Consider the following 19,035-nt stretch of genomic DNA (forward strand, 5'->3'; position numbering starts at 1 on the left):
ATAAAATCAGATTCCTTTGAGATATTGGTTGTTCTGGCAAGATTTTCCCCCATTTTTTATTCTTTAGGATAAGAGATGGTTCTCCATTACAACAGAAAGGAGAATGGAAAATGCAAGTGATAAAAAACAAAAGATACCAATAAAATTATTTTTAAAAGGACATTATTTATTGCTGTCGTATTGCTGTAGTATTGGGGGAAAACACTAAAATACCATTGCAGAGCCAGAGAGAAGATCTAGCTAGGATACTATTTAAGAGCAGGAATTATTGAGAGAGAAGTATCCCAGCTCTCCAAATTATGGCATGGGAGTTAAAGAGGGAATATGTCTCTATATTTAGGAGTGGCTGGGGACGGTGGTGGGGAGGGAGACTCTCCTATTATTCACCTTGATATTAAATTGCCATCAGCTCTGTTATAATGCATGCTTTGGCAATGTGATTTTGTTCCAATGACATTAATGTGTTAAAGAATATTTTGAGCATAATGTGAATTTTGAGTTTGTTCCTGGGAGATTTCTTCCTTGAGAAAAGTGAGAATGAAGAAAATGACATCATTTCACAATATTATATGCTACAACTCTTCCTCTGCCCAATTCCACTGAATAAAGTCATGCTTACATATCTTCTGACGCTCTGAATGGAAAAAAGTTACACCATTTACCAGTCCCCTCTCTTCTGCAGTGGCCTAGAGTTGTTGCCTTCCCATCTTGCTAGTAAATTTCCAAGTGCAGCCCAAGCAGAAGACAGATTCTGAGAATATGACCACTATTTATGAAGAATTAAGCATTTCTTAAGTATTCAATATGTATAAAATTATGTTACTGCCTTTCTTAGGTTCCTCTATTTTTATTTATGTGGACCCATTTTTGAACACAACAACAAAGATTGAGTTCTTTGTTTGATTTTTTTGCATATTTTTATATAACTTAATATTTTGAGGAAACACATATATCATGTTATAGCAGAACTGATTTGATATTGAATTAAGATATGGTTTGACCTGGTGAAAGAGACATTGCATGGTAGTGGGGAACTATGGATTTCAATAGACATGGACCCAAAAGGATACCTTAAAGGGCCATAATGAGAAGGCCACAAAAACAAGTGGGTAGGAATGAACATTAACTGAAGAAAGAAAGTCCCAAAATGTACATCCATGAAGAAAGGAACATTGAGGGAAAGAGAAAGAATGACCAGATCACCAAAAGGCCAATTTCTCTCCCTTCCCCATTCCAACTTAGAAACAGTCATTTTTAAATGATATTTCTTTGCCCAGTGGGGCAATTCTACCTGATAATTGTTGAAATATATGTCTTTGGTAAGGATAGCATAGAGAAGTAAGCACTTATATAGTGACTACTATTTACCAAACACTTTTTAATAAATGTTATCTGTTTTTTTTTCCTTGCAACAACCCTGAGAGGTAGATGTTACTGTTATCCCCATTTTATAGTTGAGGAAAGCCAGGCAAAAAGGGACCAAGTAATTTGCCTAGAGTCACATGCTCCTGAGGTCAAATTTGAACTCAGAACCAGGCCTGGTGAACTATCCACTAAGCCACCAGTTGACTCAATCATGAGACATTGAATGGAAATTGTGAAAAAGTGAAAGCTAGTTTTCTTCCTCCTTATATAGTATTTTGGTAGGTGACCACTAAGAAGATAGTATATCAAATTACAGGTTCTGGCTACATGGGAATAAGTTGATGTTCACTACAATTTCGTGATCTCTTTTTCCCTAACCCAAATCTTCTCCATTTCCCTGCCTCCACAAACCTATCAGTCCCAATATGATCCTCTTGAGAGTTTAGTCATTTTACTTCAATAAAAAAAAAATTTGTCCATATACATAGTTTTTAGGGATCAACTGCTCTTTGGCTATTTGAATGAGATGATTGCTTTGTGGTCTGTCTTTATGGTTTCTCTTTAACCTGTGTCACACAGTCATTTATGTCACAGAGGTCTTATTAATCCATCACAGTAATATCTTTGCCATGGACTGGAAGTGAGAAGCATATGAATGGATCTCCACCAGTGTTTTGCAATGTTTTATTCCTTCTTAGTTTTATATCTGGTATGTATATGTTCTAAGACAGAAAAAATGTCCTCCTGATTTTTTTCCAATTTACCTTAGTTTTTTTAAAGGCTAAAATGTGCTACTACTTAATAGTAGAAAAGTTTGAATAATTTTTTTCAACTTAGCTACCTGTTCTAAGATGAAAAATAATTATTGAGGATATAGATAATTTAAATGCAAAAATAATATCTGGATTTGAATTTTTTATCTTCATGTATTTTTTGAAATAAAGTTCAAGGAAATCTTATTTATAAAAATAAAAAAATAATGTCAAAGTGTATATGTAATTAAAAAACATATTTTGATAGTTTTTTTCTACTAAGTATTAAGTGACTTGTTCAAGCTAGAACAGCCATAATGATGAGCATGTGGCCAATGCTGAGCAAGAGGCAAGATTGAACTCAGGTCTTCCAGATTATAAGGCTGGCCTTGCATCTACTGTTCTATTACTGCTAAACATTTCTTAGACTATTTAAATATTCTACAGAATATTGTGGTGATTACTTTTTAGGATACCTGGATACTATAATAGTAACGGTTGATTGTTGTCCTTTGTCCTGGTAGAGGACCAAAATGACATCGCTGTGTTAGAGTCATGTTAATGTATTCATCTGTGGCTGATCAAACTAATAGGAGGTCAGAATGCTTTGCCATAGGACAGGCACAGGTAGCCCATCTGAAAACTTGGGGTGGATTCTTTAATTCTGTACATCTTGCTTTTTTTAGCTACTTCAATTCTACTTTACTCATTGAGCACAGTATCTATTTCCTATGTCATATAATCAATGTCAAAGTTCTTAAGAGAAACCTTGATAGTGTCAGTATCACTTTGGACATCATGTGGGCATTTGCCCTGTATGAATTCTCGTTAAAATAGTCTTTTTTGGCAAGTGTACATTTGGTATTTAAATAATGTGATCAGCCCATTGGAGTCATGCACTATTCAGTAGAATTTGAATACTTGGCAGTTTAGTTCAAGAAAGGACCCAGTGTCTGGAATCTTCTCTTGCTGGGTGATCTTCAGAATCTTCCCAAAACAATTTGAATGGAAGTGATTCCATTTTCTGGCATGGTGCTAGCATATTGACCAATTTTAAGAGGCATTCAACAATGAGGTCTGCACGATGGCTGTGTAGACCTTCAGTTTAGTAGCCAGTCTAATATGCCTCTTCTCTCCTACACTTTCCTTCAGAGCCTCTCAAATACTGAGTTAGCTCTGGCAATGCATATGTCAATCTCATTTTCAGTGTGTACATCCCTGCAAAATATACTGCCAAGGTAAATGAACTTATCTACAGTATTCAAAACTTCTCTAGTTGCTGTAACTGATGGTCTCACATATAGATGATGTAGTGTTGGCTAATGGAGGACATGTGTTTTTTTGTTATTTGTGAAATAAAAATTAGCACAACCAGCAGAGAATCAATCCATTCTTTGGTGCATCTCAGCGTCAGAGCCTGAATTCAGTGCACAGTCATCTGCAAACAAAAAATTCATGCATCAATGCTCCCTTCTCTGTAGTCTAGGATTGTAGCCTTTTCAAGTTGAAGAATTTACTGTCAATAATATAACTGACCTTAATGCTGTGTTCATCCTCATTAAAGATGTTTAAGAAAATGTCTGAAAACATTATGCTAAAAAGCATGGGAACAAGTACACAGTTTTTTTTCACCCCACTGGTGTCTAGGAAAGTAGGGTATGTTCAAGGAAGACTAGTATCTCTAGTATAAGAGAGTAACAACAGTAATAAAAGAGGCAAGGAAGAAAAAAAGGAGTTAAGTACTATAGAACTGTGAGATTTTGATATTATTTTGAATGTTATCAATATCTCAACTAGTAAAGATAGAGTGTTGGATTTGGGTCATTTCCAGGATTTGAATCTAAAATTTTTAAAATTCTGTTGCTATCCGATCTTAAACAAATCACTTAAACTTTCAGCTTTGGGTTTCATAACTGCAAAATGAGAATCATACTATCTCCTTTACTCAATAGAACTGTTGTGTGCAACTTGTGGAACATTCTTAGAAGAGATTTGATTCTCAAAAGGATAATTTTCTTGTTTTGGTTCATGTCCTCATCAACTATATAATCCTAGAATATTAAGGCCATCAGAGACATTAAAAGGTCATATATTTTCTTCCCTGACCAAATTATGTCCACAGAAAGACCACTTGAACTTCTGCAAAGGAACTCACTGCTACATTGTCCCAACCCAATGCAATTCATTCCTTTTGGGGATAGTTCCAATTGTTGAGAATTTTTTTCCTTATTTGAGCCAAAATCTGTGTCCCTATTAAATTAGATATGCTTATACTGGAATAAGGGCCCACTCCTCTTTAGAAACGTAACCTAGCCTATATATTTGTCCGAAAGCACTGAATTCCACTACTAAACTTTCAAATTACTTTAGCAATTTTCTCAGAGATTTCAAAAATGATATTGGTTGGAAACTTTTTTCAACCTAATGTGCTTTCTTGAGTTATTTTTATAAAGTTTAAAAGTAATTATCTATAATCAAAATAGTCAGAACAAGTAAGGAGGCGTGGGTATAATTGTGAATGAAGCCTTTGACTGATATTCTCCAAGAGCCTGTGTCAATCCACCTCTAATTCAAGATATCTGTCTTCTTATTCCTCCTCTTGATCACTGATGCATAAAAAGCACTAAAAATGTTCACAATTAATGGACTGCCACCTACATAACATAAGTTGAGGAATGGCAGGTCAAGTTGCCAAAAATATCTTCCCTATCCTAAAACTAGAATCAGCAAAAGCATTTAGTTTGGATTCAATGGAATGTGAGTCTTGAGGTGAGAACTGTTTCATGTTAGTTTTTGTATTGAAAGTATCCACCAAAGTGCTTGGCACATGACAGATGCTTAATGCAGGCTTTTTAAAGTTTGGTGATGCTGTGGATAAAGAGTTGGGTTTGTAATTAAGAAGACCAGATTCAGATACTGCACAATTGCAAAACCTCTGTCTGCCTCAGTTTCCTCAACTATAAAATGGGGATCATCATAGCACTCACTTCCTGATGTTATTGTGAGGTTTAAATGAGATAACAGCTATAAAGCTCTTAGCACAGTGCGGGGCACAGAGTAGATGATTACTAAATGTTTGTTCCCTCTCCCCTTGTTCAACTGAATTGAACATAAGAAGAAATAAAACACTAAAAGTATTCTCAACGAAGATTTCCTGAATGAGTCAATTCCTATTCTCTTCCTTCCTAGCACAGTCTAGCAATGAATTTTCACTCCTGTTTCACTCCCAAGTTCCTGCCTACAAAGTAAGGAAGGCTGAGCAAAGTCTTGGAAGCACAGAGCACTTGCTATTCATAGTTCTTGGGGTTCTTTACTTCACCCCAACAGCTGCGTCCTTTTACAGCTTTTCCTCATCACTTGAAAATCTTGGCAGCAGCTCTGGCTCTGCTGGTTTACTTAATTCAGCTGGCAGCCTGATCTTCCAATCCATTCACAACTCTGTTCCTGGGCAACTCCATAATATGGGATTTATTCCCAAGGCAGCTAGGTGGCATAAATGCACCCAGAAGCAGGTAGACCCAAATTCAAATCTGGCCTCACACTTATAATTAAATACAGTTTTCTCATAAGACAGAAGCTGTACTAAATGCATAATTGAATAGAAATGGAACTGAGATGGCTCCAGAATTGAGTGACAAGCTAGAGTCAGTATGACTTACCCAATTCCCATAATTAACCAGTTGCTGTCCTCTCTCAGCTTGAATTCATTTTCCCCTTGACACTCAGTATGTTCTTCTGAGAGAAGGTATCCCCAATAGGTGGGGAAAGTTGATTATTTTGTATTAATATGGGAAAAATATCAATTTTTTTTACTTCATCTGTCAAGTTACTGCTGCCACAATTGATCTATCACAAGATAGAAAATAGAGAGGTTAAAAACCTTGGTTTTGCTATGCACAACTTCAGGATTTAGAGAGAAAAAAAAAAAAACTTCAATGAAGATTAGGACTTTAACAAGGTCTTCTATAGATAAAATTAAATCAGAGCATCAGTGAATTTTTTTTTTTACATATTGCAATCTTATACATTTCTGTTGCATGATTAAAAATTAAAGAAAAGGCAGATTTATGATCCCGTGCTTCCTTCAATGACACATGTGAAACTTTTTTATTCTGTAAGGAAACAAACTTAAACAGACTCTATAGGTAAACAAAATCAAGTAACAGATGAAACTGTGTTTTTAAATCCTTCACTTAGAAAACTACAAAGAATTTACATGTTAAAAAGACTTTTTATTATGAAAGTTTTTCCAATAATAAAATATTTTTGGAAAGTTTTAAGGATGCTATATTTTCTTCATTTTCTCATTTGATTTCTTCTCAGGAATGTCAAAAGTCTTCCCTTAACATTGTCAGATTTTTGTTAGACAGTTACTATTAATAGAAGACAGGCTTTAAGTTAAACCAAAATTTCAGGAATAATATCCCTGAGTCTGAATTCCTACTAAAAGGAAATAAAAAGTAGAAAAAAATTCCATTACATTATCACTGGTTTTTACTATACACCTCCATAAATACTCATTTCTAATTATCTGCCTAATTAATATCAACTGGTAATCAAAAGAGGGAATATATCAATTGGAATTAATGAGTATTATCTTTAGAATGATACCCTCAACACTTCACCATTTTGCTTAGAATTCTGAGGACAATTGTAGTATTTAACCTTGCTCTGGAAACACAGCTGCCAATCCAAAAGATGGAGAAAGTGAGCCTTGGATGTGTGCTACATTTCCATGATAGGCATAAAGCGATTTTGTTAAGTATGAGTTAATGACAAAACAACAGAGATAAGAATGTATATACTTATGTCTGATAAACCTACTAAAGGAAAAAGTGACTTTAAAAATTAGATTCTGAAATGTAAATAGACTAAATGCTAATAAAATGAAAAAGAGCCATATAATAAGTTTTTAAAAATGCAAATCAAATTACATGTTACTTATAAGAAACACAGTCCAGAAGGCTGTAAATAATTAAAATGTGGTTTAAAATTTATTCTGTTACAACAAATCATGAAAAGTCTGAGGAGTAATGATATCAGATAAAGTTAAATTCATAAAAGGAAGCATTTGAAAAGTTTGAAACATGAACATTATATTATGCTTTAAAAAAGTTTTTTGTGAAAATGTCTCTACACATAAATAAATGTTTTCAAAGTTGCATATGTATGGAGATATAATAGTTCTGGATTAAATTTCTTAAAAGGAAAATCTTTTAAAGAGTTTTTTTTTTTTTTTTGCTTTACTTCATTTTTGTTTTTGTTTTTCTGAAAAACCAACATTAAAAATTAATACCTATTACCAGAATGACAATTTCAACAACAACAACAACAACAAAGAAAAAATTTATAGAACTTAATGAAGGATTTGAGGGAGAGAGAAGAAAAAAGAGAGAGAGAGAAGGCCTTTAAATGATAAGCAAAAGATCTTTTATTTGATCCTGGATATAAAATGATCCATTAAAGTTTGTTAAGGTAGGGGTTGGTCAGACTTAATGCTTTTAGAAAGTCAATTTGTCAATTAAGTGGCAAGTGGATTTTAGTGGGAAGACCTGAGACAGGGAAATTATTTAGAGAGCTATTGAAATGGTCCAGATAAGAGTCAATGAAAAGCTGTAATAGGCTCATGGATGAATTCATGAAGAGAACAAGACATCTATGAAAGGTATTTTAAAGACAGAAATGACAAGATGGGATATATTGTGAATAATGAGAGGGAAAAGCTAAAGACATAAATTGTAAAATGACATGACTGAGAATGGAAAGGCCTTCAATAGCAATATAAATATTTAGAAAGTTTGCAAGATAAACATAATGGATTTTATTTTGAAATGTTGAGTTTGAGATGTCCAAATGGCAGTTAATGGTGTAGAGCTAGAGCTTAAGAGAAACAGGAGAACTGGATCTATAAATCTGGCAAACATTTGCATAGAAACAAAATTTGAACTTGTATGATATTCTAGCTGATGAGATTACCAAGCAAAATGCAGGTTAAAAAAAAGAAGAGATCCATGGACTGTCTTAGGAATTTTTAACAAACTGAGGAATTGTCAGACATATCAGAGGAGAACCAAGAGAGAAAAATATCAACATAAAAATCAGGAGAGAATATCTAGGAAGAAATGGAGATCAACAGGATCAAGAGTGGCAGAGAGATCAAGAAGGATTTTGATGGAGAAAAGATTTGACCATTTAGAGATTATTGAAAATTTGGTGGAGAAGAAATGAAGATACCTTGCACTCTCAAAGAGTCTAACTAAATAGGAGAGGAGATATATTAAAGAGTAACAAGCAGGAGGGCTGGTTCAACATTAGGAAAACTGTTAGCATTATTGACTATATCAATAAACAAACTAACAGAAATTCTATGATTATATCAATAGATGCAGAAAAAAAATTTGACAAAAACTAACACCCATTCCTACTAAAATTACTAGAGATCCTAGGAATAAATGTAGTTTACTTAACATGATAAATAACATCTATCTAAAATGATCAGCAAGCATGATAGTAATAGAAATAAACTAGAAGCATTCTCAATAAGATCAGGGGTGAAACAAAGTTGCCTATTATCACAATTACTCTTAAATATTGTATTATTATTATTAATATTAGCTTTAGCAATGAGAAGAAAAAATATTGAAGGAATTAGAGTAGATAATGAGGAAACAAAATTATCAGTCTTTGCAGATGATATGATGGTATATTTAAAGAATCCTAGAAAATCAACTAAAAACTACTAAAAACAATTAACAAGCTTAGTAAAGTTGCAAGATGCAAAATAAATCCACATAAATCATCGGCATTTGTATATATTACCAATAAAGTCCAGGAGTAAGAAATTCAAAAAGAAAATCAATTTAAAATAACTCTAGATAATATAAAATATTGGGGAGTCTACCTGCCTAAATAAAGCTATGAACTATATGAACGCAATTACAAAACACTTTCAATAGAAATAAAGTTAGATCTAAACAATTGGAATACCAAGTACTTATGGGTAGGCCAAACTACTATAATAAAAATAACTATTCTACATAAATTAATCTACTTATTCATTGTCATACTTTGTAGAGCTAGAAAAATAATAATAAAATTAATCTGGAAGAACAAAAGGTCAAAAATTTCAAGGGAATTAGTGAAAAAAAATACAAATGAAGGTGACATAACTATGCCAGATTCAAAACTATAGTATAAAGCAGCAGTCATCAAGGCCATCTGATACTTCTTAAGAGAGTAGTAGATCAGTGAAAGAGGTTAGGTTCACAAGACACAAAAATAAATGACTATAGTAATTTTGTTTGATAAACCCAAGAACTCCAGGTGGGATAAGAATTCACTATTTGACAAAAATTGCTGGGAAAATTAGAATGATGTGGCAGAAACTAGGCATTGACTAATACCTAATATCCTATACCAAGATAAGATCAAAATGAGTTCATGGTTTAGACATAAAGGTTGATAGTATAAGCAAGTTAAGAGAACAAAGTTCTTTTAACTTCTCAGATTTGTGGAGAAGGAAGAAATTTAAAATCAAAGAACAACTGGAAAACATTTTGAAATGCAAAGTGGATCATTTTGATTATATTAAATTGAAAAATTTTTGTACAAATTTTCAGATGAAGAAATGAAAATCATTCTGATTCATATGAAAAAATTCTATTAAAGGATCAATCACAAAAAGGATGAAGAATAGAATTATGAATTATAAGGCATAGGGAAAGATAAAATGAAAAAATAATATGATGAGCAAAAGGCATTTTGGAGTTCATGAACATGGAGTGGAATATTTATAGATAATGGACAGCTCACGGATATTACTATTTAAGTAGGTCATAGAAATTGAGTAGATTGAAAAAATGGAGAGTTAAGATATTTGTGGGAAATCAAAATGTATAATGAAGCATGAGGGAAAAAGTAAAAGTGAAGAGAAACATGAGCTGAGAACAGAACTCATTGAGTTCAGAAGGGACAGTAGATAACAGATGCCAGAATCCTGAATGAGTAATAATCATGGATTGAATGAACCTTAAAGAAAGAGAATTTGCTTAGTGATGAGGAATGGGAGATTCTGGAAGTAGAATTGGGAAATCAAGGAATATTCTGATTTCCTCATCATGACCAGTAATTATGTCAGTATGAATCAAAGTGCAAAGGATGGCCAAGGATGTGTTATGTTATCAGGTGTGAGCCAAGTTCTCAGTAAGTAATAGAAGGTAGAAGGAATAAGAAAGAAAAAAGTTTTGAGATGAAAGGAAGTTTGTTAATGGAGGAGGACTTCTGGATGACAGAGTGGGCAGATCTAAATTGGCACATGGTGCAATAGGGTAAAGAAAAAATACTATTGGAGGATAGGGAATGGGTTTGTAAATTAGTGGCTAGAAATTCAGAATTAATAGGAATGAAAGAATATAAAGGAAAACAGAGTATGCTTACTATTGACAAGGTAATCCAGGAAAAATAGCATTGGTTTAAAAGTGGTCCAGATGGAGAATATAAATATTTAGATTGTTCATGGTTCTCCCTTAAAATCCAGTCTCATGGCAGGTAGTGTTGGCAGGACTTAGGAAGCTGACCTACACATCAAGCAGGAGCAGGATGAGTTCTAGCCCAAGGAAATCTGGTAGAGGATAAGTGAAGGCAGTGTAAGGAAGCCCACCAAAAGAAGTTCCTGGGGATGAGGATAGATGCAAGAAGCAAGTAGGCCAGGTCTAGTCCTGAGGCTATTCTATCTCTGGAGAAGGCACTGGGGTTGAGTCTGAAGTATAAAGGCTGATTGCCCTGATCTGGTCCCTGATCACTCCAGAAAACTAGGAGAATATAAAAGTGAGTAAAGTAATCTATCTAGTCTGATCCCAAAGGATGATCTACTAGAGAAGACCCTAGGACAAATGCAAAAAAAGTCAAACTCAAAAGGTCTGTGATATCACAATTGGAATAAGTGTATCTATGGAAGATAGCACAACAGATAGAGCACTAGGCTTACAATTAGGAAAATTCATCTTCATGAGTTCTAATCTGGCCTTAGACTCATAAACTGTGTGACCCTGAGCAATTTATTTAATCCTGTTTGCCTCAGTTCCTCAACTATAAAATAAGTTAGAAAAGGAAATAGCAAACCACTTCAGTATTTTTGCTATGAAAACTTCAAATGGAATCACAAAGAATTGGACATGATTGAAATGACTGAACAATTTTTCTTCTCTGTGAAAAAGAAAATTTTCCTAGAATCCAAGCTTCCCTGTTATTTTTAACCAAGGAGATAATTTTGTTTTCTGGATTCCACAGAAGCCAGAATGAAAAAAGGAGAACAATAAAGGTAAACCAGATGGGAAAACAAAAGCCTTGAAGAAGTTTAACATATAATATCTCAGAAATAGATTGCATTGTTTAAATTGTATAAATTGGTCATTAGAAAGAAAAAGAAAAAAAGTATTATAAGGCCAAAGATACCATATAGCCTCACAAAATCAAAATAATTGAGATTATAAGTCAATAACTTCTAACATTAATTTTTAAACAGTTTCGAGAGGCAGCATGGCTTAATAAGTAGAGGACTGGTTTTGAGGTTAGGAATACCTGGACTCAATCACTGCTTCTCACTATACTAAGTTAATCACCATGGACAATGAGGACTTGAGAATTAAGGTTAAGTTAAAGGGGTTTTCCTTGAACTGATGAAATCTCAGATCTAGACTGCCTCTCACCCAACAAAAATTTTAACCTGAACAAGGAATGGAATTTTAATCAATAGCTAAGCAATTAGTCAAAATTTCCTCACAAAGGAAAAAAAAATGATCAATCTAATGTATTAACTGGATTTTAAATCTCTTAAGAGTAGAGGAAGATCTTTATCTCTTATCTGACTTTATTGCATATACTTTGCAACCAATATTAATAATTGATTTAAAAATTAGATTCACCTACTTTTTGCCTTGATTTTTTCTTTGATTTCTTCCTGTCTTAGGTATCATTTTCTTAGTTGTACTACAAACTTGTTTTGCCATCTTTATTATACATCTATCTATTCCTGCATCTATATGATTGTATGACAATAAACTTCAAGGTGGAAGGAACTTTAGGATACTCTAACTCCTTCATTTTACATGAGAAAAAACTGAGGCCGTGGGAAGATAGTGATTCGCTTAACATTGTGCAATTGCTAAGTGTCAGATCTAGGATTCAAGCACTGAAGGTCCCATAACGCTCTATTTCCTCTGCAGCACACTACTTCCTTGACTTTCCCTTCTTTAGCCCTGGAAGTTCTCTCCCAATAACAGGATTGTAAGATGTCTGAAGGAAACAGCTTTTTATTGCTATGATGCCTATTCTTTCTTTTTTTATTATTGTTCAGTCATTTCAGTCATGGATGATTCTTTGTGACCCCATTTTTTTTTTTTTGACAAAGATACTCTTGCTGTTTTCTTCTCCATTTCATTTTGCAGATGAGGAAACTGAGACAAATAGGTTTAATTGACTAGCCTAGGGTCATAAGCTGTTGTTTAAGATTGGATTTGAACTTGGGTCATCCTGATTCCTGGCACTTTTCTCTCCTGAGTCACCTAGATGTTTCTTTCACTCTAAGTGATGTCAATTTATTTTTTTGTCTATCTGATTATATGTAAAATCTGATTAGTTGTAGATAACTTTATATGGTCTCATTCTTAAAAGTGCTAAAATCACAAGTTTTTGTTAATCAGCTGCATTTCCACTATTACTTGGATAAAGCTCAGACTATAAGTATGAATGAGTCTTTAGAACACAATGACCTCATAAGTATTACACCACAATGAACTATGTCTTGTGTTCTTGTATTTTTTTTCTGTGCTCAGATCTGCATAAGGAATAGTAAAAATAAGATACACTTAAAAGTAGTGAAATTATTCCTCTTAAGTAATTTAATGCCAAGCTCCAAAGTGCTATGAAATCTAATTCTAAAGGACCATGGGAAAGAAAAAGAAAAATAGCCATAAGGTATCGTTTGATTTTCCAAAATCGAAATTACTCTGTCTTGTGAGAAAAAAGGAAATTAGAGAGTCTTTAAAGTAAGTGTTAACATTTCTCATTTGTCAATCCTTCTACAGCATTTTATAATTTTTTTCTAATTTTAACTCCATAGTAATATGCTATGGCTATTCATTGCCACTGCATCATTGTGATTTAAGTATTTTAGATGTTTTTAAATAAAGAAAAGGCTTTATGAATGCAATCATGTTTATATAGTAAAAAGGGAAGGTATACATATTGGCTTTTTGAGTGCCTCCTACATATAAGTAGAAAAATTGCAACTCAGTAAAATATAAGATATTTAAAGATCTATATCTATTAATTCGCCTTTTATCTGATTAACCTCTTTCTCCCCACATTCCTTATCCTGGAATCTGATCTTTATTATCATGTAGGATCTCAGCCCCTCTTCTAATGACGGGTTGGTGAGTTGCCCAGGATATTTGTTGATGTCTTTGAACAGATTCCCTCCTTTTTTGTTCTCAATCCTCAGCCCCACATTGTTTAAAGTTAAGTTCTAGAAAAGAATGGACTCTAAAGGTCAAAGGCTAACATATCTCTGAAATAGTTGTGTTAAACTGTGTTTAAAATATTTTGTGGCAGTGTTTAGTTGTGTCTGATTCTTTGTCACTCTTTTGGGGCGTTTCTTGGCAGAGATACTAGAGTGGTTTGCCATTTCTTCCTTCAGTTCATTTTGCAAATGTAGAAACTAAGGCAAATAATAGAATTAAGTCCCATTCCTAGAGTCTCATTAGTTTCTGCTTCCAAATTTGAACTGAGGAAGATGAATCTTCCTGGTATTCTATCTTCTGAACCACCTAATTGCTATCCTATGCATAAACATGGGAATTGTCCACTCAGTGGTAAGAACTTTTAAGCCCAAGAGTTTTTCCAGCTCCTTTTCCTTTAGATCCCAAATCACATCATTTAAAAAATGTTTTAAATATTTTACTTAATATGATATATTGAATTTTTATAGTTTATAGAATTCTGGAGAAAAAGCTATATTTATGTCTTATCCTTCTACTAGGCTGACACTGTTGTTTCCATTATACTGTCATATATATATATATATATATATATATATATATATATATATATATATATATATATATATGAATGATGTATATAGTAGAAACATTATTACATAGAAACAATAATACCCACTTGAACCATTTATGAAAACTTGGGTGCTAAAAATTGCTAGCCCACTTATATTTTCTAATCCATGATTTTCCTTCCTATAAAGGTATATTGTTCACTTTCATACATTGAGGATCTCATTCATTTGCTCTAGAAATTATCCCCATTGTTGAAGGGTGTAGACCATGGATAATGTGATGTTTTAAGAGTAATTTGAGGCTCAGAGACATTAAATTATTTGTTCATTGTCTCTCAGTGATAGAAGTCACATTTTGAACCCAGATCATTCTAAAGCCAAGTTCAGCTCTTTGCATGTTTCATTTTAAAAACAAATATACAGTGCAAGAATGTTTGTGGCAGCCCTCTTTGTAGTGGCCAGAAACTGGAAACTGAGTGGATGTCCATCAATTGGAGAATGGCTGAGTAAATTGTGGTATATGAATATTATGGAATATTATTGTTCTGTAAGAAATGACCAGAAAGATGATTTCAGAAAGGCCTGGAGAGACATATATGAACTGATGCTGAGTGAAATGAGCAGGACCAGAAGATCATTATATACTTCAACAACAATACTATATGATGATCAATTCTGATGGACTTGGCCCTCTTCAACAAATCAATTCCAATAGAGCAGTAATGAATTGAACCAGCTACACCCAGTGAAAGAACTCTGGGAAATGAGTATGAACCACTACATAGAATTCCCAATCCCTCTATTTTTATCTACCTGCATGTTTGATTTCCTTCACAGGCTAATTTTACACTATTTCAAAGTCCAATTCATTTTGTACAGCAAAATAACTGTATGGACATATACACATATATTGTATTTAACTTATACTCTAACATATTTAACATGTATTGGTCAACCTGCCGTCTGGGGGAAGAGGTAGGAGGAAGGAGGGGAAAAATTGGAAGAAAAGGTTTTGCAATTGTCAATACTGAAAAATTACCCATGTGTATATCTTGTAAATAAAAAGCTATACTAAAAAAAAAACAAACAAACAAAAAAAAAAACCCAATAATTCAAAAAACAAATATACAAAAATCACAACAGTAGATTTTTAGTCTGGTAAACTCAACTTTATTCATGAGTAGACTACTGATAGATAAGGAATTGCTTCACTTTTTCCTTACTTGTTCAAAGTCCCTATGCCCTTTGACACAGTTCAGCAGAGAGGACACTAAGTATTAATCTCTGTGTTGCAACCATCACTTTTCTCATTAAGTGAAACCACTAACCCAGAAAGACTTCCAAATGCAGGACAACTTATTGCCTTCCATGCAATGTCCCTTATGCCCATTGTCAATAACACAAACATACTTACATGGAAAGGATAGTGGGAGAGGGAAAACAGGGGAAGGTGTAGCTTCTTCTACTATATATTGTTATGAGCTAAAACTTGAAACAAGGTGCTAAGTCAATGGAATTAGTAGAGACAATGATGGTTTAGCAGGGTGCTTAATAGTTCTCTAGTTCAATACATGTATTTAGTACTTACTATAGTTCCATAAGATTCACACTTTTAAAAGAGCATATATATGCTAGGAGCCTCAGCTAGGATTCAGTCGGGGAGATTCAGAAGCCAGAGCTCAACCTCTCAGAACCAAGACTACAGAAGGCCTCTAAGAAAGCTAACCAGGCCACAAGAAAGGAGACAAGACTTGGAAAGAGACAATAAAGGATTTGGACTTTAATACCTGGCTGCATTTGGGGTGATTACTGAACTGAAATGAAGGCTGTTCCCAGAAGTCCCCCAAGAAACCTGATCCCAAAGAATATTACATTTTAAAGAAGAAAATTACATTTTGTCATCTGAACGTGGGACAGACATGATCCTGATTTCAGTGGAAAAGTCTCTGATCCTGATTTAACTGGAAAAGGCTCCTCAACCCAGAAATTAGGATGAGTACAAAAACAGATAAAGAAACTTAAAGGGCTAAAGTAGTACTTCATCTAAAATGGGACAGATGTTTAGAAAACAGCCTTCTTTTCCAATTCAAGAGAAATGTGTAGAGAGCATTGTCAGGCTTATGAAAAGCCATGGTTTGATTATAATTTGGGAGCAGATCACTGAACTTTTAGAAACTGGACAGTATACATCTCTTTGGTTCTCTCTAGAAAAAGAATTGGATCTAGAAGAGTGGAAATTAGTAGGAGAACAACTATGTCAATTCTATAATGAAAATAGAGCTGACTCAATTTCCAAAGACCCACTTAATACATTTAATTTAATACAACTGGCTTTAGGAAATTATGTAAGTTATAGAATAAGGAAAAAGAAGAAAGAGCAGGAGGGGGAGGGGCCAACTAAACTAGGTGAAAAGGATGAAGAATTAGATAAGAATGGAGTTAAATACAATTTTGAGTGTACTACTTCACAGCAGGAGAAATTGGGGCATTCCATATCCCCTGACTTACTTCCTTCAATTAACCCTTCATAGGTAGAGGGAGAAGGAGGAGGGGAAGGGGTTGTAACACAATCAGCACCACATATGAAGCAGCCTATGACAAGATTGCAAAAAAGCATTGGTTAAGGAAAAAAAATGAAGGACAGGATGTATCTGATTTAATAAAGTCATACCCTGTGATTGAAGAGCTTGACTCTTTAGATCAAAAAAGGAGAAGATACACTCCTTTTGATCTGGAAAAAATTAAGGAATTGAAAAAAGGTTGCATTCTTTATGGGGCTACATCATTTTATGTTAAGATGTTACTAGAAAGTTTGGCTTATGAAATCTTAACCTCCAGTGATTGGAAATCCATAGCAAGGACATGTTTAGAAGCTGGACAAAACTTGTTGTGTCTTTCAGAGTATCATGAATTATATAGGATCCATTCCCAACATGATAAGCAAACTGGAGTTAATGTACAAATCACTTTTGATCAACTAGCAGGTGAAAGTCAGTATGCAGAGAATTCATCACAGATTAATTACCCTATAGGAGTGTATGAACAAATTGCTACTGCTTCTATAAAAGCTTGGGGCACCCTCCCAGGGAAAGATCGAGGGGAAGCCTTCACAAAAATAGAGCAAGGTCCCAATGAACCCTTTGCTGATTTTTGTGGGACATTTGCAAACAGCTGTCACAAGAACCATTAGAGGAAATGCAGCTACAAGAATAATAATCAGACAACTGGCTAAGGAAAATGCCAATGAGGTTTGCAGAAGAATTATATGGGAAATAGACAAAAATGCTCCTTTAGAGAAGCTCATAAGGCACTGTGCCATAGTGGGCACAAAGGCTTATTATACCCAGATTATGATGAACATGGGAAGACAGGATCCCTCTTGGCAAGGGACTTCTAGAGAAAACCATCGATGTTTTCAGTGTGGAAAAATAGGACATCTGAGAGCCCAATGTAGTATATAGAGATACAGTGAGAAGACAGGGTGAGAGAAGAGCTAAAACCCTAAGTCCAAAATGCCACAAAGGCTCCCACTGGATCTCAGAATGTACATTGACCCAGGGAAATGAGAGGCAGGGCCCAGTTCCCAGATATCATAAAAAAGACAGGTGGGGCATGATGGCAGCTGAGGTTATACCCAGAAAGCCTTTAGAAATTCAATATTAAGACATGATCAATCAGCCAAAAGGCAATCAGATAGCAGAAAGGGATTATAACTGGAGAGACAATATAGGCTTTTTTTAACCCAACAGAAGAGCAATGTCCAGTGCGAGCAGCTCCAATGTAATTTCCAGGTGATGAGAAGAAATTTAGAAAGTGGTAAATAGAGAGACTAGATAGGTTAACTGCCTAGGAAATAGGGTTTGCTTGTATTCCTACATATGGAGAAGGAAACAGATAGGTGGCAATGAGCTCCTGGAGAGAGGCAGAAAAAGAGAAAAACCTCAAAACAAAGGAGAAGACCTAAGAACAAAATCTGCAGGAATCATTGGATTCCCTAATACAAGATAAAACTATTGCAGGACTTCAAAACTTGCAGGAATTATTGGATTCCTGGCACATGAAGTAATGGACAATAGGTTCCTTTTGGACTATTTCTATGACTTAGTGACATGTATAATTCCTCATGTTGATTCATGTTATTTGTTACCTCACTATTAGCCTGTGTTATATTGCTATGTGCTTATGTAATTTATGTAATTCTGTGTAATACTTCTCATATTGATGGATTTATGTGTACTTATTTCAAGTGAGCCCCTTCAGAAACCCACTAATCTGTTTGATTTCCCATTTCCTTTGGTGTTTTCCTCTCCCTTCCTGAGATGTCAGGGAGGGTGTGACCACCTTCTGTTTATGGTGTTTTCACCCCTTTTTTTGAGCAATCAGGGAAGGCGTGATCACCTTCTTTAGGGGGTTCTCATCTCCTTGAGAAGTCAGGGAGGTCATGACTACCTATGTTCTAAAAACAAAAGAAAGTGGGAGATGTTATAGGCCAGAACTTGAAACAAGGTACTAAGTCAGTGGAATTGATAAGCACAATGGTTGTTTAGCAGAGTGCTTAATAGTTCTCTAGTTCAGCACATGATTCACACCTTTAAGAGAGCATATATAAGCTAAGAGCCTCAGCCAGGATTCAGTTGGGAAGATTCAGAAGCCAGAGCTCAAGCTCTCGGAACCAAGACTACAGAAGGTCTCTAAGAAAGCTAACTGGGCTGCAGGAAAGGAGACAAGACTTGGAAAGAGACAATAAAGAATTTGGACTTTAACCCCTGGCTGCATTTGGGGTGATAACTGAACTGAAATGAAGGCTGCCTCCAGAGACCCCAAGGAAATCCCAACAAGAGAATATTACAT

General features: G+C 34.5%; 1 protein-coding gene across 8 annotated transcripts in view; it reads left to right on the top strand.

Annotated features, from left to right (window-relative positions):
• PDE1A (phosphodiesterase 1A) overlaps nucleotides 1-19,035 on the top strand; it is a 476,490-nt gene that overhangs the window by 311,465 nt on the left and 145,990 nt on the right. Inside the window, exon 1 of one of the 8 annotated variants that reach the window (XM_051986086.1) lies at nucleotides 12,968-13,162. The exons of 6 other annotated variants lie outside the window; for them this stretch is intronic. In XM_051986086.1, the coding sequence (XP_051842046.1) occupies nucleotides 13,062-13,162 (101 nt within the window). In that variant the 5' untranslated portion in view covers nucleotides 12,968-13,061. Of the gene's footprint in view, nucleotides 1-12,967; nucleotides 13,163-19,035 lie in introns of those variants that run through there. One more of the 8 variants, XM_051986087.1, reaches the window with a different exon arrangement.

Source organism: Antechinus flavipes, chromosome 3 (assembly GCF_016432865.1).
Source record: "Antechinus flavipes isolate AdamAnt ecotype Samford, QLD, Australia chromosome 3, AdamAnt_v2, whole genome shotgun sequence".
Classification (NCBI taxonomy): domain Eukaryota; kingdom Metazoa; phylum Chordata; class Mammalia; order Dasyuromorphia; family Dasyuridae; genus Antechinus; species Antechinus flavipes.